Source organism: Podarcis filfolensis, assembly GCF_964270895.1.
Source record: "Podarcis filfolensis genome assembly, chromosome: 4".
NCBI lineage: Eukaryota > Metazoa > Chordata > Lepidosauria > Squamata > Lacertidae > Podarcis > Podarcis filfolensis.
This window is the reverse complement of record NC_139607.1, coordinates 41,201,637-41,228,734: the sequence shown is the minus strand read 5'-3', so window position 1 is coordinate 41,228,734 and position 27,098 is coordinate 41,201,637. Positions and strand designations below refer to the sequence as shown.

General features: G+C 39.7%; 1 protein-coding gene and 1 long non-coding RNA gene across 4 annotated transcripts in view; one reads left to right on the top strand and one right to left on the bottom strand.

Annotated features, from left to right (window-relative positions):
• Window positions 1–11,591, bottom strand: part of LOC310762006 (uncharacterized protein) — a 26,042-nt gene extending 14,451 nt beyond the window's left edge. The window contains exons 1-4 of one of the 3 annotated variants that reach the window (XM_083612456.1): window positions 11,474–11,591; window positions 8,047–8,392; window positions 6,977–7,072; window positions 5,360–6,493 (exon numbers count right to left, since the gene is read on the bottom strand). In XM_083612456.1, coding sequence (XP_083468582.1) covers window positions 6,456–6,493; window positions 6,977–7,072; window positions 8,047–8,239 — 327 coding nt within the window. In that variant the 5' untranslated portion in view covers window positions 8,240–8,392; window positions 11,474–11,591 and the 3' untranslated portion in view covers window positions 5,360–6,455. Of the gene's footprint in view, window positions 1–5,359; window positions 6,494–6,976; window positions 7,073–8,046; window positions 8,393–11,473 lie in introns of those variants that run through there. The other 2 variants (XM_083612457.1, XM_083612458.1) reach the window with 2 other exon arrangements.
• LOC310762018 lies at window positions 10,937–27,098 on the top strand. The gene is made up of 4 exons (XR_014547790.1): window positions 10,937–11,463; window positions 11,767–11,896; window positions 21,383–21,504; window positions 25,520–27,098. It is a non-coding gene; the product is annotated as an uncharacterized lncRNA (long non-coding RNA).

The window sequence follows — 27,098 nt, the reverse complement described above, 5'->3', positions numbered from 1 at the left end:
TTCATAATAATTGAAAATGCTGTCATTTCTAGAAATAATAGCAAGTGTGGAACCAGACAAATGACCAGACATTACATCTTCAAAAACAGTACTTGGGGTAGGGCTTCATAGAGACAAAGAACTTTAATTTAAATGTTTGTTATGGAAAGGTAAAAAAAAGGTAAAGTACCCCTGGACAGTTAAGTCCAGTCAAAGGCGACTATGAGGTGCAATGCACATCTCTCTTCAGGCTGAGGGGGCTGGCATTTGTCCACAGACAGCTTTCTGGGTCATGTGGCCAGCATGACTAAACCACTTCTGGGGCAACGGAACACCGTGACAGAAGCCAGAGCACACGGAAACATCATTTACCTTCCTGCCACAGTGGTACCTATTTATCTAATTGCACTAGTGTGCATTCAAACTGCTAGGTTGGCAGCAGCTGGGACAGAGCAACAGAAGCTCGCCCCATCGAATGGATTCCAACTGCCAACCTTCCAATCAGCAAGCCCAAGAGGCTTAGTGATTTAGACCACAGTGCCACCCCTCCCTCCATTTGTTATGCAGAATGTATTTATATTGATAATATTTTAAAATCACTGCTCTGAAAAATCAATTCAATTAATTAGATTGGACTTGCAAAGTATTTTTGAAAAATATAATTCAAAAGAATAATGTGCTCGGCATTAAAAAATCATTGCCCCAGAATGGCTTTCTGCTGTATGTATTTCAGGAAAAAAATTTCTTCTGTGTATAATGGGATCATAGGTTTTCTTCCTCCAGGTCTACAAACAAGTTTTCATTTCAAAGCAGAAGTTATTGGCCCTTGACACAAATTCAAGGGAGTTATTTTTAAGCATCACAAAACAAAATCAATTTTCAGCTACACTAAGTTTTACTATTTCAAAAAATCTCAGTAAAATATTGGCTATTGTTAACTACAGTCTTTCTTAGTCAGATTTATAGATTCTTAGTCAGATTTATAGAAGAAAGTTATTTATGGAATTAGATTTTAAAATGTTTTTTAATTACCAAACATTTTTATTTATTGCATCTATGGTTAGGATCCTGTCTTAACAGAAAAGAAGTTGCCCTGGGATTGTAGAAGCATGAAGCATCATCACCTGGCCTTTACTACTGGCCTGAAAAATAATGGTCAATGGAAGCTGCATCCCTTCTCTCCGAGTGACAACACCATAGCAAGAAGACCAGACTGTCTCCAGCTGTTGATCAAAAAAGGGATCGCTGGAGGAAGCTTCTCTAAAAAGATCAAGACCCATAAAGAGTTGTATGAAAAACTTCGCTGTTATTAATGGTTGCTTGAGACTACAGAAGCTGACCTCTGCATCAAAGAATCAAGGACCACTATATAGTTGTACCACCTTAGAGGAGGATTTATAGTAGTGCCACCAGTTTTGCCACACTGGGCACAGGGCCTAAAGGGCAACAGAAGGCCTCATAACTATGACCTAGTGAATTGAGCAGAAAGGAAGATGAAAGGCAGGGGGTGCTGAATTTTGGGCTCGTACAGGGTCCTGCTGAAATTTGAAAGACCAAAGTCCACCCCTGACCACCTCTATCAAGCTAAGCACAGCAGCAAAGGGGAATTTGCTGTCTCCACATGGTGCTTCCCATGCAGTGGATCTATGTGTAGGCTGGGCATTTGTCCCCACACCACCCCTGTGTTCCATTTGTTGTGGCACTTAGATAATTCCCTAAACTGCATGGAATTGGTAAAATAAATCAGTGTGAATTCAGTGTAACCCCTTAAATAATTTGATCTTCCTAAATCTAAGTGAGCAGCAGTTGAATGATCCTTTGGGCCCTTGCAGACTTGTCCTTACCATATTTTTGAAAGATACTTTCTGCATGAAAGACAATAGGTCTTGCTTTGAGCTTATAATATATGAACACCAAGTAGAACATATTCTAATTGAGTGTCACTTAAACCAAGCATTTCAAACAATACACACACATACAAGCTATGGTATTTTAATTTATTCCACAAGGAAACCTGAATCAAAGCATCTTATCATTTATGTGTGAGTGTGAGTGAGTCTAACAGCAAGAGAACATAAGATAATGAAAATTAAACAGGAAAAACAGGAGAACAAGAATAATGGTATCATATGAGCCAACATATCTGAGGTTTTCTGAGCTGTCTGTCCCATATGTAGATTAGATTATTAATAGGATTTTATGGAGGTGGTGTGAAATGACAATCCAGGAACTGTTAGCCTGATGATAAAGTTTTTAAGCAATTGTGAAAATGTAGTCACACGTTCTATACTGTGGATTACTACAAGAAACATACCATTTTAGGGGTGTGTGTGTGAAAAGTTGTTGGAAGGAAATCAGAGCTGTATCTGTTTATATCCAGGCCTAGCCTTATCATTCAATAGGGAAAGCATTTTCTTTCTCCCAGTCTCCATCTCTGTGCATCATTTTAAAGAAAATATGAACCGCAATCCAGAACAGTGTGTGTTCCTTTCAACTTTCCATTTCAATTGTGAAAATATCTAAGAGTGCCTCAAAACTGTCACTATTTTGTGGGAGGGATTCAAATGTGTACTGGAACTTTAGGCTTGCACAATTAAAAAGGATTAACGTTCTTTGTTGCCCTTGCACAACAAATCCACATCTTCCTTTTAAAAAATACAGTCTTTTTGCAGTTTGGAAAGTGACAAGGAAATGCACTGAAAACTGAGATGAGTGAATAATTCAGAGGAATATGTATAAACACCAGAAGCAGCCCACCTTATGAGGCACCTTATGACTGCCTCTGGTGGTAGGATTCACGGGGACAGCAGATCCCAATGTAGATCTTCCCTCACCCCTTCTTCCTTGGCAAGGAAGCAGACACAATTTTGGTATCCGCCTCAGGTGCCAAAATGTATTGGGCAGGCCCTGATAAACAATCTGCAAGGAAATCAGGATGAATGCTCACTGTCATACAGCCATTGGTAAAGAATCATAGAATTGTAGTGTGGGAAGGTATTGTGTGGCTCATCTACTCTAACCCTCCGTAATACAGAAATATTTTGCCCAACGTGGGGCTTGAACCAATAACCCTGAGATTAAAGGTTGTATGTTCTACCAACTGAGCTTTAAAATGCTCAGTAAAGACCAGACATAGTCTTAACCAATGTACAGTACAAGCAGATAAAGACGTATGCTGAATAAAAAAGTCATCTGCAAGAACTTATGGCAAGTGCTACTGGATGTTGGCAGGATAAAGAATTTGCTCCTACTTCCCAGGTCAAGTATTAGAAGGATTCAGTATATGCAAGGTTGTACAACTGACTGGAAGGTCACAGACCCAGAGCTGGTCAGAAGCCAATCTATTCAGCAAAAAGGAAGACTACTGCAGGGAAGAAACGAACTGTTCCATCAGAAAACTGCACAGCATGTACAGATCTCATGCAACCAAGAATTACTGTGAATATTGGGACAGATGGGCTTGGCAATTCATACCTCAAATGCCATCCAGAAAAGGGAAGAAGGGATAATCAACTTGAGAGTGCGTATGGAATGAGAGATTTGTTGCAGGCCTTGAAGGGAAGCATTTTTTTATTGTTTGCTTTGTTTCAAAAAACTTTTCAAGCTATGTTTTTTTGCCCTTTCCCATCTAGCTGATATTTTTTAACGATATGAAAATATGTCCTATTTCTGCTTCTGATACATGAAATGGTTAGCAGATATAGCTCACCTTTTGCTGGTACAAATTAACTTTTACTCAGTATTTGCAAAATCATAACAAAATGTATTTTCCAGTGCCTTACTGCTTTTTCCATCAGAAGTACAGTCATACCTCAGGTTACAGCTGCTTCAGTTTGCATTTTTTTGGGTTACGGACCACTGAAACCCAGAAGTACCGGAACGGGTTACTTCTGGGTTTTGGTGGTTGTACATGCACAGAACAGCTAAATCGCGCTTTGCGCATGCGTAGAAGCACCGAATCACAACCCGCGCATGCGCAGACACGGGTTGAAAATGCTGCGGGTTACAAACATGCATCCCACATGGATCACATTCGCAACCCGAGCATCCACTTTACTGTAGTTTGCAACAGTTCTGCAGTATTTGGTTCATTCAAACGTTTATTTATTAATCTGTTTTTAGGCATTTATATACAGTGTTCCAGACCAATCCCAAGGCAGTTTACAATCTTAAAAGACAACCTCATAACCAAAATTTTAAACCAATAGAAACAATTACAATAAAAAGTATTACAGTAAATATAAATTAAAATGCACCTACCAATTCAGTAACCAGAACAGCTCTCAAGGCCAGTTATCAGTACTCTCACAGAGGCCTGGTTGAGTAATGTTTTTTCAGAAAACACCAAAAACTCAACAAGGTTGGTACCTACCTTATTTTCAGTAGGGCTGTGCATGAACACACACACTAATCCACCCTGTGGCCCCCAGATCAGGGTGATTCAGCCTGCCCTGGAATCCACCCACCTCACACCACATCCTTCTCTAAAACAATCCGAGGGCAGGGCTAAAGGTTTTTTTTAAAGGGTTTTAAAACCCAATTGTAAGATAGTTAGCTACTGCTTTCAGGAAACAGATACATGATCTACACCTAAGCACAATCTTGGAGACAGTAAGTGTATGCTGATTTCATACATCAATATAAAGTTGAAAATAGTATTGGCCTCCAGAATATTTAAAATGCATCCATCAAGTACTGCAAAATATAACATTATGTAGCATACACACAGAGAGAGAAAGTTATTTCATGATAAACAGAGCAATCCTATCCTTAGGAAGTATGTCCCACTGTGTACAGGATTACAGCCTTAAGCTGTGGTTTTGTGCGAAGAATCATCATGCACATGATTTTAATTGGTAAAATAAACTGAGAAAAGGTGTAGTGAATGGGGCACAGTTGGGAAAATATGATAGGAAAATGAATTTTAAAATAAAATATAATACTAATAAATGAAGATGCACTTCACTGTCGTTTAGGCTCGTATCCATCTGTTAGCTGGTGATGGTCTGCTTGATTATCTCTGAACTCTGCTAAAGATCTGTTTACATTTATGAGCCTGATTAAATGTTTTCCATAGCAATAAGGAAACATTTGATGTGCTCTCAAGTCAGACAAGGTGATCAATTTTAACTATAAAACAAGCAAGCTACTCTAATTTGTTTTTTAAAAAAAATTGGTTATCACAGGCTTTAAAGTCAAAATGACTTACTGCTTGTTTTACTGTTGTAAATCAATGTGTTTTAAAGACCAGAGCTGGAAGCACATATATTTTATTTATTTAGTTCTGGCATTTATAGTTTATGGACAGAGGGGGGAAACCCTTGATGCCAGAGAAAGATGTACCATAATTAAAGGTAATTTAAGAGAAGGCCTCAAACTGCTGAGTTCCAAATTAAAAACAATGTTTTATTTGTTATTGATAAAGATGTGAGTGAGGAAGAAAAATCAACTTGGCTCATTTACAGAAGGCTGAAACTTGACATGTTAATTGCTTGACTTTATACTGCATTACCTGTAATCCACAGTCCCAGGTTCCCAAATCCCTTTACTGGCACTTTGACATGCCAACAGTCAAAAATTAACAGGGAGGTGAAGGTTCAGCAAGGTTGCAATTATCTGTATTGTGTATTGTCCAGAGAGTAAGTGCAATAAATGTGAGAAGAAAGATAATGCTTGAAAGGACCGGGATCCTCTAGGACTTAGAAAAAGTAAAAGAAATGAAGTGGAAGGGAAAGGAGGAGGTGGGAAATGCTTCAGAGAAAGGAGGCAATCAAAGTTGGTACCAGATTTAAGAGGGCCCTGAACAAGATACTCTTCAGCCCCTTCACACAGCCCTGGTGAGCCTCCTGCAAGACAGACAGTATTGTATGGTGGTAGAGGAATGAACTGAGATAAAGAGCATGAGAATTCTAATCCCCATTTAGCCCACTGCTGGCTTGGGGGCCAGTAAACCTGCACCCTTGTCACCTGTCTCTTAGCAGCCCTGCAACAGGGGCCTGAGAGGAGGCAGATGGCACAGGGGACAGAATAACTGGACCTACAGAAAAGAGAAAGCAGGAAGCCTAAGAGTGAAGGATTAGAAATTCACTGAATGTAGACAAAATAACACATTCCATTTTCAAGCATCTCTCTTTTGAAAGCAATTTTCCTCTTCAAATCGGTTTTCAACGTCCCTGTTTAAATGTCATGATTTGCAGCAGCCCTTTGTAACATGAAAGCATATTTAAATAAAAGTGCTTGGGCTTCTGTGCAAGTAAAATGAGTTGGTCAATTTTCCATCCCTGTGACAACTTTTTTTTATTCATTTAAGTGCACATTTCCCTCTAGCAAGATGCATCATGTATGCAAAGATTTGTGGCACAAACAATGTAAGGGTAAAATGCAAGACAGAAATCTTGGAGGCTGGGAGGAAACCAAGGATCATTTACTCCAACCTCCAAGGAAGACTCATTTATATCTAACACCAGAAAGTACTGTCACTCACATGGAAAAATTTCTTTGGACACAGAAGACCCTAAGAACAAAAGAAAAGTTCCTGTGGATAGTAGTTACAATGAGACAGCTGTGTTAGAAACTGTTTCTTGTCTTGTTGAACAAATATTGACGACATATTAAATTATTATTATCTTTCCCATATTCCCAGTATGGACAAGTAAAAATACAAGCAGCTTCGGAAGTCTTCTGTTTCTGTATAAATACAATATCAATAATCACAGGAAACTAATCACAATCATTCTTCATTGCAATATTTCACATTTTCTTGTTATTTGTAACAATGTCTTTTAGTGTTTGTTCAACAGACTCTGCCAAATGTTCCGCTGTGTGTTTTGACCATCAGTAACATCTGCACATAAAAGCCTAAATTACTAGAAGGTCTAAATCACTGGTGTTGATGGAACACTGGAGCTCCCTCAAGCACTATTGAAAGCTCTGTGAGCTTTTGGGTGAGGATTCAACTATAAATCTTTACAACATAGCTATGTGGCATATGGCCTACCTTTTCCCATTGGAAAGAAGCACTTAAATAGACAGGTAATGGTTCTGAGTGTACCTTGCTCCATGGTGATAATATTAACCCAAGGCAATGCAGGCACTGAAAGAAAAGAAAGGAACAAAATAATAAATTGTGCTTCTCTACTTTTGAAGCCATTTTAAACACAATTTGAGGTTAGGTTGCAGGTTGTATATACACACATTAAAAAATACTGACATGTTTGCCAACACTTATATTCTATGGCACATCATTTTTCAAATGAAGCTGGAGTTTTTACCACTGCTTTAGCTAGTACTGTTTTGAAAAGTAATTCACACTTGCAACAACACTTTGTGAAATAATCATCTCAACACTGCCAGCTTAGTATATCTATTTCTAGTCTTACAAGCTTTACTTTCAGGAAAAAGGTTTCTCAACCTCATGTTTTTGTATCAAAGTTAATTATAACACGGAGATTTTTGAATGCTTTAAAACCAAACTGCAGATTCAAAAACTATCCTATTAATACTCTTTCAGAATCTAAGGACCATTCATTTCAGTTTAGAAACCAGAGTATTTTTATTTTTTACTTTCACCATTATAAATGTAGCACAACATTATATAAGCCAGTAACTGGGCAATAAAAAGTTGCATTGTTTTACAAGCTAGTAATATTTGATTATGACTGAAAAGAGCCTACAAAGATATGCAAAATGATTCTCGTACATACTCTCTCACACCCGTACCCTCCCAAAGTAGGTTTGGTCAATCAGCTAACTACAAATTCACCAAACACTTAACTCACTTACTCCACACTTTACCAGCTTCCACGCAAGAATATCATGGGGGACCGTGTCAAAAGCCTTACTGAAATCAAGCTACACTATGTCCATAGCATTCCCCTGGTGCACCAAGCTTGTAACTCCATCCAGAATAAGAAATGAAATTTGTCTGCCATGACTTGTTTTTGAGAAACCCATGCTGGGTCCTTGTAATAACAGCATCCTTTTCTAAGTGCTCACAGACCAACTATTTAGCTATCTGTACTAGGACCTTTCATGGCACTGATGTCAAGCTTACGGGTCAGTAGTTACCTGGGTCTTTTCTTTTCCTCTTTTTGAAGATGGGGACTACGTTTGTCTGCCTCCAGTCAGAGGCTCTGAGATTCAAAAGCTCCTTTAGTACCCTTAGGTGCAGCTCATCAGGCCCTGGAGATCTGAATTCATTTAAAGTAGTCAGGTGTTCCCCAAACACCTCTTTTCCTATATTGGGCTGCAGCTCCCTCATTGCATCGTTTATTCTGTTATCACCAGGTTGGGCACTGTTTTACTTTGGGGTGAATACAGAGGCAAAGTAGGTGTTGAGCAGTTTCACGTTCTCTCTTTATCTTAGCTGCCGCTCTTGGTGGTTTGTTTAGCCAGACAAAGTTGATCTTAACTCCTGGCAAAGAAGAGAGAGAGTATAGAACTAATATTATTACAAGAGTTATATTAATAAACAAAAATAGTGTTTTAGTCTGTGTATATCTTGTTCTTTCCACTGTTAATCTATACCATGTTAAATCTACTTGCTTATTCATTCCCAATGTGGGTTTGTAAAGTATTATTATATTTTGAAATCTCACATATCCTACCTATTAACAGAAGGCCAATAAATTAATTTGTGGTGAACTAAATTTGTTTGCTTGAGAGGCATTTTTCTAGATGAATAAAACTGATCAATATTCCCACCCATCAGTCAGTGGAGAACAAAAATGGTACGCAGGGTATTCCTTAGCTCTTCTGGCTGTGGTCTCCATGACAACACCAAGGGCTTCAGGAAGAAGCCATGCATAGCTTAATGAAGCTATGTTGATAACTGTTACAATTCCTTTCCATACTAAATCTTTAAACATCTCTTCCCAGCAGTTTATAGCATCTGTTGCTGTAGTATTAAAATGCAGAGTACAGTCTAAAGGTGTTTGTAGGAATCTTAAAAGAGATTACATAGCATGCAGCAAGGCTAGGCAACTTGTCCTTTATGAAATGTTCCCTCATACACATTTTTTGTACCCAAAAATCTTATATACCCTAATTCAGCTATGCACAGTAGTATTAGTTCTTGGAGTGGGAGGAAGCACAATGTTGGAGTACATGCTTTGCAGGCATAAAGCCATAGAAGGGTAGGGATACAGCCAAAGAAATGAAGGGGGTCAAGTTATAGTGACAAATTGAATTCTTGGAGACAGCTGAGTGTTCAGTCAGGTGGCAAGGCACACTGTAGCATTAGTGGCACCCAAGGGCTCCAACGATAGGGCAGGAAGGGGCTTCAGCCCACTCAATATTTCTAGGCAGGGAGCAGAGCCGCCCCCCCCCATTGAGGGGGCGCCATCCCTCGCCTCCAATGGGTGAGTGCTGGTCCGCCGGGTGGGAAGCGGAGAGGGTGTTTTTCACCCTCTGTGCCCCCTTGCCATGATCGCCAGAGCGCCTTCCAGGAAGGCACTGGCAGTCCTCAAAGGGATGTCTGTGCGTCCCGGCAGTCCTGGCCAGACTGGGGAAGGGGCGTCACTCATGTGGCTTGCCAGGTTTCAGGCAGGGTAACTTTCCCAGCCCTACCCAGAGATGCTGGGTGTAGAACCCGGGACCTTCTGCATGCAAAGCAAATGCTCTACTACTCCAGTGTAGAAAGAACCCTTGAATTATAGAGATCAGGATCAAACTAGATGTTCCACTACCCATATTTTTTTTCTTTTTCCATTTACAAAAATGGAAGTCGTAGAAATCCAAATCAGGACAGTAGCATGGGGGCTGGAGAGTTTAGCTCTTTTTCATGTGCCATTTTCTCACTGAGTTTACAAGCCCATACTTTTATCCAACAGGGACAAATAGAAGATGGGGGGGTGATTTTTGTGGGAAAACAGAGCAGTGGAGAAAAGGGTTAGGTCCTTGTGCCATGGTTAGATGAGGAAAGGACAGCCGCTTTTGTAAAACCAAAATAAGTTTATACCTGAAGTCTCAAAATAAATCAGAGAAAATAAACCTTATAATTATTATCTAGAGTTACTATATTTCAGTTATTAGCTCTGGTCAAGTATTCTTTGGCATATACTTTTTTGAGTTCATTGCCTTTTTTAAAACTGATAGCTAAGTTACTTCTGTTACACAGCTTGGGGTTTGTGTGTTGAGACATTGTTTTCTTTAAGCGATGGCCTCCTTAATAAACAGTACCAGAAAACAATAAATTACCCTACCTTAGCTTCTGATTCTTGACTTATTGTAGCAAGGTCTTAATATATATAAAAATATCATTTTTTATAATAATCTGCCTTGTGTCTATTTTTATATGTCTTTAGCTTTATTTCTTTTTGCCTTTCCATTTGGGAGATTTCAGGGAACCTTTCCAAATCTGCATCCATACAGCCTGAGTCAACATTTTCACTCTTGATGCCTCAAGCAAGAGTAGATCATACTGCTCCACAAGGAAACAGAGATGGGAAGATTTGTGTCTGTCAGCAACTTCTTTCCTGTGACTGAATCTACCATGCCATAAGGATCAGAAATATGTAACGATTTGGAGTCTGAATATGAAGAATCGTTGGTGAACATCATTGAAGAATAATCATTTTTGGCTACGAAAATATAACTTTTAAATGAAACGTGAGAGAGAGAGAGAAGAGAGAAAGCATTCCAATCTATTATAATCTAATCATTAAATCCCATCATTTTAAAAGCCCCATAATGAGCAATACAGCGGTACCTCAGGTTAAGAACTTAATTCGTCCTGGAGGTCCGTTCTTAACCTGAAACTGTTCTTAAACTGAGGTACCACTTTAGCTAATGGGGCCTCCTGATGCCACCGCACCACCGCCGTGCGATTTCTGTTCCCATCCTGAAGCAAAGTTCTTAACCTGAGGTAATATTTCTGGGTAGCGGAGTCTGTAACCTGAAGCGTCTGTAACCCGAGGTACCACTGTATATTGGCTGATATACCCACTGTGACCATACCTGAATGCAGATGTCTTGGCCACAGTTATCCATGCTCTGGGAACCTCTATACGCTGTCACTAACTGAGGTGAGTTGGATGGCTAACAGGGAGGCTGGCTAATGTGCCTAATGGTAAATAGGTTGGCCAAGGGACACAGCACCATTCACAAGGTGGCTGCTCCAAGGCTGGGGAGTTTTGTGTCAGCCACCCACAAGAGCAGGCAGCAAGACAAAATCTCCCAACGCAAACAGCTTCTGATACGCCCTTTCAGAGCCCTCACAAATCTTTCTCTGGTTGCAAGCTAAATCCGTCACTCACATGACTACCACATGCCCCTTCCTTAGTATTTTCCTTTTATGTAGCGGCTGGAGAACTTGTAGGAAGTTCAAAATAAATCAACTTGGGACACCACCCCCCAAAAAGAAAACACACCTTCCAAGGCAGTTCTCCAGCCTCAGGCCTAGCCCACTTCACCTTGGACTGCTTTGGACTCGAGGCACCTCATAATCAGAGGCAGCCCAATATCTCAGAAGAGGTATTTTCACAGGTATACTAACCTAATATTTTCCCTTATTTGTGGTGTTTTTGTAGCACACTGGTGTATATTGCTTTAATGATTCTGCACTTGCTCAGTAAGGCAGCCGAAGCTCATAAACAGCCAGTTACCTCAGTGCGATTAGGATGGTGTCCTGCTTTCTCCTCTCGGCAATTCTCTAAGCCATTTTAAAAACAGATTAGGAGTGAGGCTTCCCTTAAAGTTTCAAAATGAGTCACGAATTTCCTTGTCCGTTTATACTGTTTTATATTATAAAAGACTGTAAGTTAGTTTCTGGGTTGCTGTCCCTGTCAGCCATTTTGAGAAGAACGCTGTGGAGCTGAGGTGAAATAAGAAGACCCTTTTCCCTCTTGGGCCGATGAAAGATCAAACTTCACGTAGAGGTTTCTTCAAGGAGAGCCTGAAGAAAACAGACTTCTGAGAGGTTGGTGTTGCATTTTACTGTTTTGTGATTTTTTAAATTTATTTTTTGTAAATTGTATCATGCATGCAAAATTGTCAGCTCTATAAGCTCCCTAATCACATTTTATGTGTGATTAATATGGAATACCATTGTGAGTCTCTCCCGAGTCCCTGAATAAAGAACTCTGAATGTTTATTTTAAAAATAGTAAAAATCTTATAAAAGTGTTTACATCTGCCCCTCTGTACTGAGTTTCTCTCACAGGCATAAGGCTTCGTCTATTCAGGCAGTAAACTTTTCTGGACATTTGAACTGTGCCCATGCAGAATGCAGAGGAAGTAGTGCTAGAGGACACACTTCCAAAAAGATTTCTTAGCAACCGCTTACACTAAACTCCATGAAGTAACTCCAAAAGTAGACAATGCATTAAATGTGTGACTGTACCTAAGATGCCTAGTTTTTTAACATTAAAAGCAGCCACAGGAAGGCCTGGTCAGGAAGATTTGGAGTTTTAACTATTGGTGCTGATAGCAGCTTCTCTCGCAGAACAAATAGCTTTGGGGGATTTTTTTTTTTTTTAATTTGTCAAGACTGGTGATGGTGGTAGGTTTAAAAACTCCACTCCTTGCATGCTGAGTGGCCCCTCCTCCTCCAAAGTTGTTCTTGTATTTTAAATAACTAGACACATTAAATGCAATTAGATATTTAATATGCTTTCTAGTTTGGCCCAGTGTTGAAGCAATGTCTTAAAGAAACTGGAATCAACCCACAGTAAAAGACGCTGTGTTCTTAAAACTTTCTGTTCCCTCTACAAACAAACCATTGGGAGATGGAGACAAATCCACAAGAGAACAAGTGTTCTCATGAATTTCTTACTGCATCCCCATGGCAGCAAGCATTCAGTGACTTTGAGACAGGAGTCAAGTCTATCCAGCAGCATCTCACACCATCTGCTATGATACTGCTGGTTCTGCTTCATTTACGTTGTCTCCTCTGCCTTCCATCTGAGTCCTGATTTTTTCTATTTGACTCTTTCTGCTTGAGTTCATGTTTTAGAAACTGTAACGGTTCCTAGGATCACTTTTTCTCTTTGCTCACACACTTGTTATGGCTTTAATTAAAATTTGATTTTAGAATTTAGCCTCTCACAAACACACAGATCCCCTAACTATGACAGCTTCTTTTCTTTGACATCTCCTTTTGTTATGGTCAGCAAAGAGTGATTCCATTTCTCAGAACAAGAAAAGCATCAACAATGGGAGAAAGATGAAAGTTGCAAAATAGCCCACAGACAAACTAATGAAGATGTGATGATAGATGCGTATAGCAAGTGCAAATCACATGAAATAATAGCAATTCTCTGATGGAGAAAATAATAATTTCATAAAACTATCATTTTGATTATTCCATTTTCTTTTGAGCCTATGGCCTAGCTAAATTGAAAAGGCCTGTATCTGCCTACCTTTTACAGCACAGAAACTAAGTGTTTTCAGGTACAGTGCTTTATGTAGTGCGTGTCCATTCTGGAACACTGAAAAGATAAAACTGTTAGACTCTATGGTGGCCATTCTATGCATGAAAAGAGCATCGGCTAAGCATGGCAATTGTGATTAATTTTGAATTGTTTTGTAGCTTGATAAAAGAGGATATTGGGAGACATTTAGTGAATAGGAAAATTAGTCAAAGTTCTAAAAGAAAGACACTGAAAAATTATTATATGTAATCACATTACATTATGATGAGGGCTGATGTGGAGACAACTGGTCCTTTGCTGTCATTTGAAGAATTCTGGATTCTTCACTCTAACACTAAATTCCCATGTTGCATGGTTTGGTCCTCAAATTACAGGCTAAACATAGCCCTGACTACTATGTACTACGCATATAAAGTCCTAAGTGCTGTATAGAAGACAGAAGTGGCATAAGGTAACTCCTCATTAATATTCTAAGCTTTGGTTAAGATACTCAGGTACAGAGTACATCAACTATTAAAAGCACATCATGTGTCTTTAACATCACTTTTCTCTACTTTTACAAGATGACCAGGAAAGGTTCCAGTTTATGTTGTGGTTGTAGTTACATTTGTAGAGAAAAGAAGTCTGAGCTAAATCTCAGACTTGCTACTTGTAGCCTCCATCGTCTGTAAAGGATAAGCCGTGTGCTGACTAACTTCACTTCTGGATCTCCAGTGTTCCTGGCTCTTAACCAGCACATGGCTCATGCTAGCGAGCTGTGAACAGAATGTGAGTAAAACTCTTATTGTTATTTTCAAGAAGACTGTGTTGTGTTATTCTTATTTTAAGAGGGAAATAAAGGAGAAATTTACCAGGAAGGCTCTAGTCTGGACAAGTCAGACTGGATTGCTTAATTAAAAGACTCTAGCGAGTCATCATCTTGCTTCCAATAAGCTGCAAAGGGAATATGCTCTGTTGTTTGCCCACTAGTGTGAGAGAGGAGGGATAATAGCAAAACAATATATCCTCTCCAACCTTCCTAATCATTCCCACAGCAGTGAAATATTAACTCAGAAACACAGCTTCTTAAGTAGGAGCTAAGGTGAGAGTGTACAAAAGCAGGCATGATAGCAGGTTTGTGAGACAAGACCATGGTCAAACACAGTGGAATAGTCCAAGGGTAGGCAGGATTCCAAGAACAAAGTCTTAACAGATGCACTGGGTCAGTCAGGATATAAAAAAAACCAACTTGTAAAGTTCCAGCAACTAACAGCAACTGGAAGCTTTTGTAGCCTGATCACCTAGGTCCATCCAGGCCCAGCTACAACTGGTCAGCCCAGCCTTCTAGGTTCTCTTCCAGGTCTCTTACTCCCTCTGGGTCCTCAGTCCCTCTGGGTCCTCAGCTACAGCTAGACCTGGCCTCCTGAGGCTGGAGGTATCTGGGATAGTGCTGGAGAGCAGGTGTTCCATAAAGTTTTCAGACTTCATCACCTCAGGGATTTCATCTGATGAAGAGTCTTAGGCTTAGGGCTGAATCAGGCATCACACTCTGATATAGAACCAGCACTTGCACTTTGTTCACCTTTTCTAGACATTTTCTGGAACTAACAATAATGTAGTACTGCATTATATAATCCTGGCAAGGTGCACATCTGTATTACAGTCAAAATTATAGCTCCTCTTCCTTCATAACATGTAGAAGTATGAATTATGACTTCCTTAGCAATATCTTTTATAACTGTTCAGTGATTTTTCATTTTGGCACCAGCGCTAACATTCTCTGAAACAAACATCTGAATAATAAACATCCACAAAAACATGATGTAGTCTGTCATATTTTTAAAAATCTGATTGAAACAGGTGCAGTCAAATATTGTCAACACTTCCCACTATCTTGTTCCTAAGACAACTTCAGTACCCTCTACATTTAGTAGATGCAAGTAAAGTCCTAAAAGAAAAGGTGTTCTCTACATCCAATTGAAGTCAGTGGCGAAATTCCCATTGATTTGAATAGAGCTGGAGCTAGAGCTAGAGGGGTGGTGGATGGTGATGGGAAAATGAATTATTCATGGGATTGAGTGTAGGTATTTTTGAACACTTTTAAGGATTGTATGAAATGTATGTTTGTATGCTTGTATATTTGTAATATATGTGTATTAAAAATTCTTTTTAATAAATAAATAAATATTTTTAAAAAATGAATAGAGCTGGATTACACCCAATGCTACTTTAGAACAGTTTAAATTAAATTATCTATATTTTTAGCATTTACAAACAATGATGCGTGTGTGTTTTAAAAGCCACACATATAAAAAGGCAAACTAAAATGTAAATTATGTGAGAAGACTCATTCCAAATACACTTAAACAGAAGTATTAAAATCAGTGAGGTTTAGAGCCAATTCTTCCAACCACTTTCGGGTTGTTTTCAAATGCATGGTAATATTTTCATTTCACTGGGAATTGAAATGACACCACCATTAATCAAGCTCCTGATTATACTCACTACTGAAAACAATGGCTATGATCCAACCCTTTTGTACATGAAAAGTGAAGGGAGGGTGGGAAGAAGGAACAGGCTGGGATGGGTTATTTCTAGTTATCTATATTGTCCCTGTGACAGTGCCTTACAATATACCACACCTCAGACACATTCTGTGATTCACACCAATGTGCAGAGCTAATCCTAGTCCTGGTGTGAATCACCAGCAAGGGGGAGAAACTGGCTTGTTCTGTGTGCCCACCTACAGAAGGAGGACAGGAATTACAGAGCATCAGGCATTGTTAACTGCAAGCTGGTCTATTTATCACAGGGATCAACAATCCTGTAGTGAGTTTCCTGCACACCCTTGGCTGTATATTTAGTATAGCTTACTCACATGAGTTAGGATCTTCGTGTTTCCCATTCCAAATCCATAGCAGAGTTGTTTACCAATTGGAGTGAGAAAGTTTATTGCATGATAATCACAATTCACACAGTAAATTGTACAGTTTGAGTTGCTAATCTTGGTAGTGGATGGTAACTCTAGAATGGCTCTGAACTTTCCCCTTTACAGTGGTACCTCAGGTTACATATGCTTCAGGTTACATACGCTTCAGGTTACAGACTCTGCTAACCCAGAAATAGTGCTTCAGGTTAAGAACTTTGCTTCAGGATGAGAACAGAAATCGTGCTCCAGCGATGCAGCAGCAGCAGGAGGCCCCATTAGCTAAAGTGGTGCTTCAGGTTAAGAACAGTTTCAGGTTAAGTACGTTCCTCTGGAATGAATTAAGTACTTAAACCAGGATACCACCCAAGGTATCCTTTATTTGCCCTTCACTTGCTGGGTTCAGGTGAGGATTCTGCATACTCTGAATGACTGGATTGACCTCCACACATTCAGCAGAACTGCTATAAAGAGCCCATGCACAAACAGCTTGCACTGCTCAGTGGTCAGGGACAGACACAGCTGATGAGATCCTGATTCTTTCTCCACACATTTACGGTCTGTGGAATCATAGTATGAACAGAACTTTCCTGTCATCTGCTTGTGTCTACATCATGCCCTCAGTGAGCCCGGATTCAATTGTAACACCATTCTTTTTCAAGCATTTGTGGTGGCTCAATAAGGAGCTGGATAGAAGGCGATGCATTGAGCTGACTGGGTATAGATATATAGAGGGTAGGACTAGAACCAGTGGCTGGAAATTTCAGGGAAACAAATTTCAGTTAAACATTAGAAGACACTTCTGAATGGTTACCAGCTATTCATTGTTACCACTACTACTTCCTCCCTCCTTCTTTGGATATCTTCTAAACAGAGACTTAATGGCGAGCTTGCAGGGATAGTGTTGCATCCTGCATTGTAGAACCTATATTGAGAAAGGGGTTGGAGTAGATGACCTCTTAAGATTCCTTCAACCTCTTATTCTGTTTGCATTCAAGTATTAGGGACAAATGCATATACTCCATTTGATGAATATTGCAACAGCCTCTGTCATCTCAATTGCAGTTGTCAGAAAATAGCGTGTTTATAATATCCCACTTCTGAGGAAAATACAGCGTTGGCTGTTTGAAAATGTTTACACTGAAGTTATGTTAACTGTGAAATCAAAAGGCAGGCTTAGGGATTTGGGGGGGTGTATTTAAAACTACTCTTAAAGGCATCGTTTTTGGGAAATAAATGAGATGGGCAATTGGATTGGGGGAAAGTAAGGCACAGTGAAGAAATAAATAGCATGCATCGTTAAAGCCAAGACCATAAAATCAAAATGCATAGAATTTTTTTTAATGGTCCAGTGTGAAGGGAAATCATGCTTTATATCTGAAAAATACTTAGACTGCAATGTTAGCTGCATACAAACAGCTTTTAGTAGGCTAGGCCCACTAATGAAATTCTGCCTTTGGATGATGAGCCTCAGATGGATGAAGCACACTTCTTATATCTCCTGCATAGTGAATTACATAACTTGGGTTCCCCTTCCCCAACTTGCTTCTTCTACAGAAACAAATCCATATTTATATTCTAAAATTACTTCCACACCTACACATCCCATTCTAGCTAGGATCATACCTGCATCCATGTGAAACTACATTCTTTAACAAGTACTGTGCGTGATTTCCAAGTCTGGTTCTGCTGCTAGACCTGCACATATTTAATGTTGAAAAAAGATGTAGTTTCACTCAGTTGACCAGAGATGGGAGAAGAGAGCTAGATTTAGAGGTGTCTCCCACACTCCCCATCAAATTGCTGATCAGTATAAATTTATAGCTTATTTACTACTACTACTACTACTACTACTACTACTAATAATAATAATAATAATATATCTCAAACATAATAAAGCAGTGGTTTTCTGAATTCCTTGAATACTAACAATACAATCCTAGTAACATTTAGTTAACAGCAGAGATGAGGCATGATGTCACTGAGCTGCAAAGCAGAGGGAGAGAAAGGAGGGGCATTCCATTGGCTCTGCTAAGAGGTCAGTTGCTTTAGGTTCTTTCTCAGCTGTTACCTAGTAGATGGCATTCCCTCAAGCATGCTTCAGTAGATGGAGAGTTATGAAACAAGGCCATTCCACTGAATGGCTCTGCTGAGACCAGTTCCCTTTGCCTCTTTATTTACCTGAACAGTTCACATTGCACCTGGTCTCATTAGATCTTTAAAAAGTTATGCCTGAGTTTGCTTTTGATTTTCATCCTCCTTCTCCATCCCCCTTTTTTGTGCCTTATAGATGTGGGGGCAGGCACAGATTTATTTATGTGTAAGCCACTCTCTGAACTTTTTTGGCTGAAAGGTGGGGTAAAAGTGCTTTAATTTATTTAAAGAAAATTCTAACGTATTTCCCTGTCCCTGCTTTACTTTATTGGTTATTGCTTAGAAGGACCAGAGAATTGCTAGGCATGACAGCTTTGTTACACATGTCTATTTAACAAAGCATTGAAGGGAGGAGATCTAGTTTTTCAATAGCCACTCATTCCCACTGAGAACTATTTTTAGCTGGAACCAAATCTGTGTTACTATGCACCATGTAAAAGATAAAAGTGGCACCACCATGCTCAGATAGCTCACAAATTTGTCTCTTTAGGGGTGAGTGGGGGTCAGGTCTAATGAATATTGATCATGCTGCAATAAACTGAAATATACCATGTCATGAAACAACTTAGGAGGTATTCCCCTGAGGTCAATTTAACATTTTACAACTGTCGTTTTTAAGACCGCCTTAAATTCTGTGGCGTTACTCTCCTAATACACACCCCCATTCTCTCTCTCAGGTGGAAAAATTAATGCTACAATTGATTAGTTAAATCAATGAATATGAGAAACACAACAAAGCAATGGCCTAATTCTTACTAAGCTGGATCTTTCTCTGGCCTATTCAGACTTCATGTGGAGATTTACATAATAGAATCCTTCCTCATAAAAACAATTTTTTAAAAAGTCTAGCACGCTTTGATAGTACATGTATGCTGGCAGGAGGATCATGGGATCCTGACTACACTTCCAGCACCATAATTTAATATAGCTCTGAATACCAGCAGCTGTGGAACTCTCCAGTAGGGGAAGTGCTGTTGTGCTCATATCCAATATAGATAAGCCTTAGATCTGATTCAACATATGATTTGTATGTTTTATGCACTAGGGTAATGCTATTTTTTGTACAAAAGATCATTCAGTCTTGTGATACCCCATCTGAAATAGTACAGTTGGGATACAGGCTTGCCACCTCAGTGAGAACAAGGCCATTATATCTGCCTTAAAGGTAAAGGGACCCCTGACCATTAGGTCCAGTCGTGACTGACTCTGGGGTTGCGGCGCTCATCTCGCTTTATTGGCCAAGGGAGCCGGCGTACAGCTTCCGGGTCATGTGGCCAGCATGACTAAGCCGCTTCTGGCGAACCAGAGCAGCGCACGGAAACCCCGTTTACCTTCCCGCCGGAGCGGTACCTATTTATCTACTTGCACCTTGATGTGCTTTTGAACTGCTAGGTTGGCAGGAGCAGGGACTGAACAGGAGCTCACCCTGTCGCGGGGATTCGAACCGCCGACCTTCTGAATGACAAGTCCTAGGCTCTGTGGTTTAACCCACAGCGCCACCCTGCCTTACTTTAGCTGAAAAATCCATATTTTCACATTTTACTTTAAATAGCTTTAAAAAAAAAGTGTTATTGAGCAACATTATTTCTGAAGTCTAAACAAAAGGGGGAAAATCCCTGAAAGACCAGAACACTAAGAGTCAAAGCTAGGGTTACTAACTGTTCCTGTATCTTTTAGAACTATTTTATCTACATATATTAACATATTATAATGATTAACATCATGCTGTAAAAAGCTTCACCTACTTATTTCTGTGAAAACAGCTGCTGTTAAAGGTATAGGAGCAAAACAGATTGTGTTTTTTAGTGAGTTTTCTAATTGTGGCAGAATTTTACTATTCCAGTACCTTTCTTGTTTAGTGCTGTACAACAAACACTGCTGCAAAAGCAATATCCTGTTTACTTTAGGCAAATGAATCTATGTTGATTTCTTAAAACAGATAACACGATTAGAAATCTGAAAATAAATGGTTTCAGTTTATGAATTTTCTAATATATATTACAAGCAAATACAGTGGCCTGTTTTTATTACAAGAGTGTTTTCTTGGGATTTTATTTAAATATAGCTAGTTAGCTCTTGCTCAGATGTATGGACTTAAACCTTCACACTGCTACCATGACTCATTTTATGAGTGGGCTGGTAACATGCAGGGGCCCTGAAGCAGCAGCATCTATACATCAATTTCAGGTTTTTTTCTTGTTCTAGACAGAGCTCTCAAATCTGTTCCCTTAGGAAAATTAAGAAAGGATTTCATCAGTGCAATAGATAGAAGTCATTTGCAAAAAGTTCAGAGTCTTTCCTACAAGCTGGCGTTATTTAAATTCAACATCCTCCTGCATATCCCTCAGAACAAAAAAGTTTAAATCTGTGAAAATGCAATAACAGGATTTGGAAAGACTGAATAAGTAATGCACAAATGAAACTCATAATAAGGAGCATAAATCTGGATGCATTTGCAGGATAAAGTCTGGCAACAGGTCCAGGCAGAAAGAAGCACAGTATAAAAGACAGAGGATGAAACCAGAAACAATGTTATGACAGCATGAGACTCTTGATCTTAGGATCATAGGTTTGAGCCCCATGTTGGGCAAAAGATTCCTGCATTGCAAAGGTTGGTCTAGATGACCCTTGTGGTGCCTTCCAACTCTACAATTCTATGATAGCTCAAGCTGTTGAGTAAAAGGAATTGAAGTGTAAGCATGATGAACTCAAGCTTGAGAGTCTGCACCACAAGAGTGAATTGAAAATTCCATGTCAAATAAAATACTTTAAGCAGAAGGATTACCCACAGGATAAAATGGGAAACCAGGATGATACGACATGAGCACTTCCATTTTAGGAAAGGATGCATGTAGAGATCCAGGCTCTGCCTAGAGAATAAGGTAAAGATAAGATTGTAAAGGCTTTGACAACGTGACATCTAATAATTTGGAGGAGGGTGGCAAGTTCCTGACACATTTGGTTTTCCTCTCCAGAACAGCCTTGAAGCAGATATTGTTCTAAAGTGATGAAACCACTCTACTAATCTCAAAGAACAGCAGAATATTCATTCAACTAGTACAGAAGATGAAATACTACATAGAAGCTTCTGTATAAGGTTTGTTTTTTAAAATTTAAAAATATTAAATGTAAAATATGCTTTTCAGAACTGAGACTTCCTCTAATCTCTTTATAGCTGAAAACAAGTATTTTTTGATAGACTTTTTTGAGTCCTATCTTTTAGTTAAGAGTGCCCTCTGGTGAAGAGATGAAAAGTCAGGGAAAGATAATCTTAAAATAAATTAGCAAAGAATGGTTCAGCAAAATCTAGATTTTTTGTTGTTGCTGCATTCATGTGTGAAAGTATTTTAGGCAATCCCCCCCCCCCATGAAGTCCCTAAACAGCCTATATTACGGTCTGTTTTACAGATGCTCTTGCCTCATGCCTATAGCTTGGCATGCATTGGAGGTGGGTGCCAAAAAGCAATAAGTGAGCAAATCAATTAGGTTTGTACATAGTACCAAATCATAGTTAGAACATGTTATGCGAGCAAAACCAGGGTTTCATATCATGTTTTGCTGCTGGAAAACAAATTATGGTTAGATAACTGGGACTGGTTCGGTCATTCACATATTCATTTGCTGTAAGAGCACTAGTACCTTTCTTTTCTTGTCCCACAACAAAAATCAAGCACTCTATCCACCCAGGATATATGGAATTTAGCTCCAAATCTGTGCATTTGCCAGAATAGGCATTGCCAGTCTCACTCATACTTACTTCACACAAAAAATGACACCTAAGATTCCACAGTCCTAATTGCAGTGTAAGACTCCAGCCAGTGTCAGTTGCAGTTCTCAGTGGAGCTTCTTGCATCCCAAAGATGCATGTACTCTCAAGAGTGCAATAACGAAAGAACAGCCCTAACCCTCAAATGTCTGTACACAGTGCTCTATTTTCTTTATTATTCTAAGGGTACATCAACTTGGGGTTTGCCATCACCTAACAGCAGCTTGAGGAATGAGGAGGAATGAGTATGCTGTGAGTTATTGCAGCCCTACTGAAACTCCTGCCTACCATTTCTTCATTGCAAGAGGTTAACACATATTAGTTGGTGCTTTAGTGCCCAGTAATTTACTGAGACGCTAAATCAGTGGTCATCTTATTGATAGTCAAAGGCCCATCACATTCCGTTTTTCTACATTGTGCAACTTTATACGACAATGCCACCACCTGCTGACAGTTATATGAGCTGATTCTTGGAGTGTCCTATGCTCATTCCATGGACCACTAGTATGAAGCCCTGCTGTGTACCATGGCTCAGACACAGCAGTTGTTTGTCAAATGTTTTTAACAAGCATTTATATTTGCTGGCACACAGCCAGTAAGTTGCAGCATTGTGCCCTGAAAGTATTTCTTCATTCTCCCCAGGAGAAAGATTTGCCACTGCAAAAAAGCACTCAAAATTAAATAAACGAAGAAACCATATAGGAAGGCCAAGTGAGAAGCACAGGAAATGTAGAAACAGATGTAGTAAAGATGAAGAGCAAGGGGGGAAAATGGGTTTGGATTAAATGTAGAAGGCTGAAACAGAATAATTGAAACAGAAAAAGAACAGATATTGGTGAAATTATGACCCCCCAGTCTTTAAAAAAAATGTACCTCAATGACTCAACACGACATCAATTTTGTAAGGTTTGTGTTTTTGTCTATATACAACTTACACAAAATTAATTTTATTAAAGAAGGCAGAACTGTGAAATAATAATGGTAAAAAATATAGAAAAATCCAGTTTGAATTTAAATTATTTAATACAAAATGTTTGAATTAAACAGTGATGGTACATAGCCTTGATCCTCTGTCATGTTCAGATTCCACATTGGTAATCTGCAGAATTCCTTTTGGCAATGTTTTGTTCATCTGTTACAGTACCAGATGGGGGGCAGGGGATGGCAGGTTGGCAAATAGCTGAAAAGGTGACAGCAGGGAGGTAGCTTTTTCCTTTTGTCCTTTGAGAATGATAGAAACACAAAGGCACACAATGGATTAAGAAAAATATCAAAACAAAACGGCTTTTATTCACCTTGCTGCAGGCAAAATGACAAACATGGGGAGAGATTTAGCTAAAATGAAAAAAGGCAAAAGATCAACTGGCCCCATTTAATCATTGAAATACAAAGATCCTCAGAACTACTCCAGTAATTCTCAGCAGCCTTACTCTTGTTATCAGGTGAACCATGAATTTCTGGTAGTTCCCTGCAGCAATAGTGAATTTAGCACAGAGATGATAACGCTGAAAGCTCATTTCTCAAACATATTGCTCCTTGTATTCCAACGCTAGTATATACAATATCTAGAATGGAAAGTACTGTAGTGCTTTGTTTATAACAAAGTGAATCCTGTGATTCCTTCTAACAGATAAAGTATCTTTATCGCTAGGGCAGAGGAGAAAACATGGGGAAAGGCACATCAGTAATTATTAAAGGTAGTTTTCAGGCATATGGCTGATTTTATTTGAGCCTAGCTACACATTACACACAATTCAGCTCTCCAAATCAGAGGCATCTTTTTTGCATATTATCTCTCAAAAGCAGGGGATCCAAAAATAGCCCAGTGAGGACTAAGTATTCTTAGAGGGCACAGAATGCTGACTGAAGGTGGGGACAGAAAATTATAGGGTCTCAAACAGAAGCACTCCAGGCTCCTACACTTTGTTGCAGGTTTCTCTTCCACTCTTTAAGTGGAGGGGCTGAAATGCATTTTTCCCCATGGACCACCTTTAGTTTGATAACTCTCAGCATCAAATTAAAGTCAGTTGTTTTAAATATTGGCTAGTTTACTCACAATCCACTGAGATGAGGAAAAACTAGTTAAGAGTTGTAACTAATGTTTGCAAGCAGAGACAGGGAACAGAAGGCGTTTGTGCAAGGAAAGTGCTTGTTTTTAACACAGAGGCAGAGTGAAAACCCATACGGTATTTGTATTCTTTGTTTGTGCAACAAGAGGATTGTAGACACATACCTTATATAGAACATCCTGCTCAGGGGGAAACTGTTCCTGAATTATAAGTGTGTGAGAAGACAAGACACTGCAGTTTTTCAGTGGTAAAGGTACCCTGCACATTCTTCGACCCTAGTATTGAAAACCAACAGCTGAACTCAGTCATCTGACCCTATACCTTTAAAGCACGTTCAAAATAAAGTTTTCCCTCAAAGAATTCTGGGCACTGTAAGTTTGTTAATGGTTGTTGAGAACTATAACCCTGAGTTGGGAGATGCATGTACTTGGAGAAATCTTTGTATACATTACCGTAAATTGGAAAGGGGAAACAGGCAAGGAAAGAGTACACTCTTTCTCTATCCACCTACTCCTTGCTGTGTGGAGGGAGCTATGGGACCTAAATTCAGACCATGGTAGGTTGAATGAGAGTGGGAAATGCTGGGGCCCCAAATGCAGTGCCTCAAGCCCACCACATTACAGTGGTACCTCGGGTTACATATGCTTCAGGTTACAGACTCCTCTAACCCAGAAATAGTACCTCGGGTTAAGAACTTTGCTTCAGGATGAGAACAGAAATCGTGCTCCGGCGGTGTGGCGGCAGCAGGAGGCCCCATTAGCTAAAGTGGTGCTTCAGGTTAAGAACAGTTTCAGGTTAAGAACGGACCTCTGGAACGAATTAAGTACTTAACCCGAGGTACCACTGTACTTGAAAGGAAGAAGGGGAAACAGCAAGTGGCAACTTAATAGAATGTATTACATTCTTGAGCTAGGACTTACCTAATAGGAAAGGGGAGGGGAAAGAGGAAGAGCTTGGGTAGGTGTGATTTAAAGTGTTCCTAAGCAACAGAAGAGAATACAGTGGATGGAGTTAGACATAGCGAAGCATTTAAAAGCTCTCAGACGTGTATGGCTTCACAATCCTGGGATACGTCCATAGGCCTCATTTACACACCCTGGCAGTGCTACTGCTGAATAAATGTTCTGGGGGAGCGGAGAAAGCAACAACTGCTCTTTATTCCATGGTGGTGGTCTCTGAATGTTTCCTTTTTACTCCCTCTGGGTAATAAAGGGCTATGTATGTAATAAAGGTTTACTCCCTCTAGGTGTAATTTTCTATTCTTTCTCTTTCTTCAGATCTCTTCAAAACCACACTATGGCTGCTCCAAAAGAGCAAAAAGGGCTGTGTACCTGGCATTCCATAGGGGTTTTACACAAGAATAAGGAGGGAAAGCTTGTGGCTGGTCTGGGTGTATGTGTGTGTGAGAGAGAGGGGGGGGCGCTGGCTATATCCTGGAAGGAAAAATAATTGATTTGTTGTGTGAATAAAAGCAAATGTTTGTTTTCTCTTGTTCTAGTTTTCTGATAATGGAGGTGACGTAAGTGTTTAATGTCTAAAGGGAGAAGTGTTGAGTTTTTAATTCACATGGGAGCTATGCTTAATTCTGCAAGCCCAGGCTCCCAATTCAGCATTGGGAAGCTGTGATTATTTAGTGATTAGTAGAAAGCTTATGAATAAAGCATTGCTATTTAATATTTCTGCTTAAAAATACTGTGCTAAGAATTCATCAACTAATCTTAAGCTAGTCACCCATTACTATGCCTTGATGTTTCTTAGTTGTAAAGTTAGGCTGGCATCTTTGGAACAGAATAAATTTGAAGTGGACACGATTGGCTCTGAAATGAGCGAAGCCATTTCCGCAAAAATCAGGAATTGGCTCCTTTGTGAACCAATAGAAATTTTGACAGCTTGAAGCAAGATAATTGTTTCCTTCCCGCTTCATTTATGCTCATGTCTGAGTTAGGCTAAGAAATGGTGACCAGTCCAAGGTCACACGGTCAGTTTCCTAGCTGAGTGGGAATTCAGTGCAAATGCAGTTTCTGTAGTTTCTTTAAGTTCAACTTAACAAATCATAAAGTACTTGAGACAAAATGAATTACTATTTGTTTTTCAGTGGCTAGAAATTGTTAATACAATCAGATGAAAAACACTAGTGCAGACAAGCATATTTTGTATGTGAAGGTCAGTCTTCCCCACAATGATAAGGTGCATTTATATTATATTATAGGCTTGATTATTGTAACTCACTCTACGTGGGGCTGCCCTTGAAAATGACCCAGAAACTCCAGCGGGTGTAGAATGCCGTGGCGAGACTCCTCATGGGTTCCTTGCCGTGGGAGCACATTCGTCCAGTGCTATACCAGCTGCACTGGCTCCCAGTAGAGTACAGGATCAGGTATAAGGTACTGGTTTTAACCTTTAAAGCCCTATACAGCCTAGGACCCTCGTACCTATGGGACTGCCTCTCCTGGTATGCCCCACGGAGGACCTTAAGGTCTGCAAATAATAACACCCTGAAGAGCCCAGGCCCCAGGGGCATTAGACTGGCCTTGACCAGAGCCAGGGCCTTTTCGGCCATGGCCCCAGCCTGGTGGAATGCTCTATCACAAGAGACCAGGGCCCTGCGATATTTGACATCTTTCCGCAGGGCCTGCAAGACAGAGCTGTTCCACCAGGCCTTTGGTCAGGGTTCAATCTGATTTTTTTCTTTCTGTATAGGAGGCTTCCTAGCCCGCTCACAGGTCCTTTAGAAGACCAGTGGTAACAGTTGGCCCTGGGGAATATTAACCACTCTCAATTTTACATGTGGACTGCCACCTGTCCAGACTTTAATATGCTCTGAACTAATTTTAAGATGTATTTTAATTAATTGAT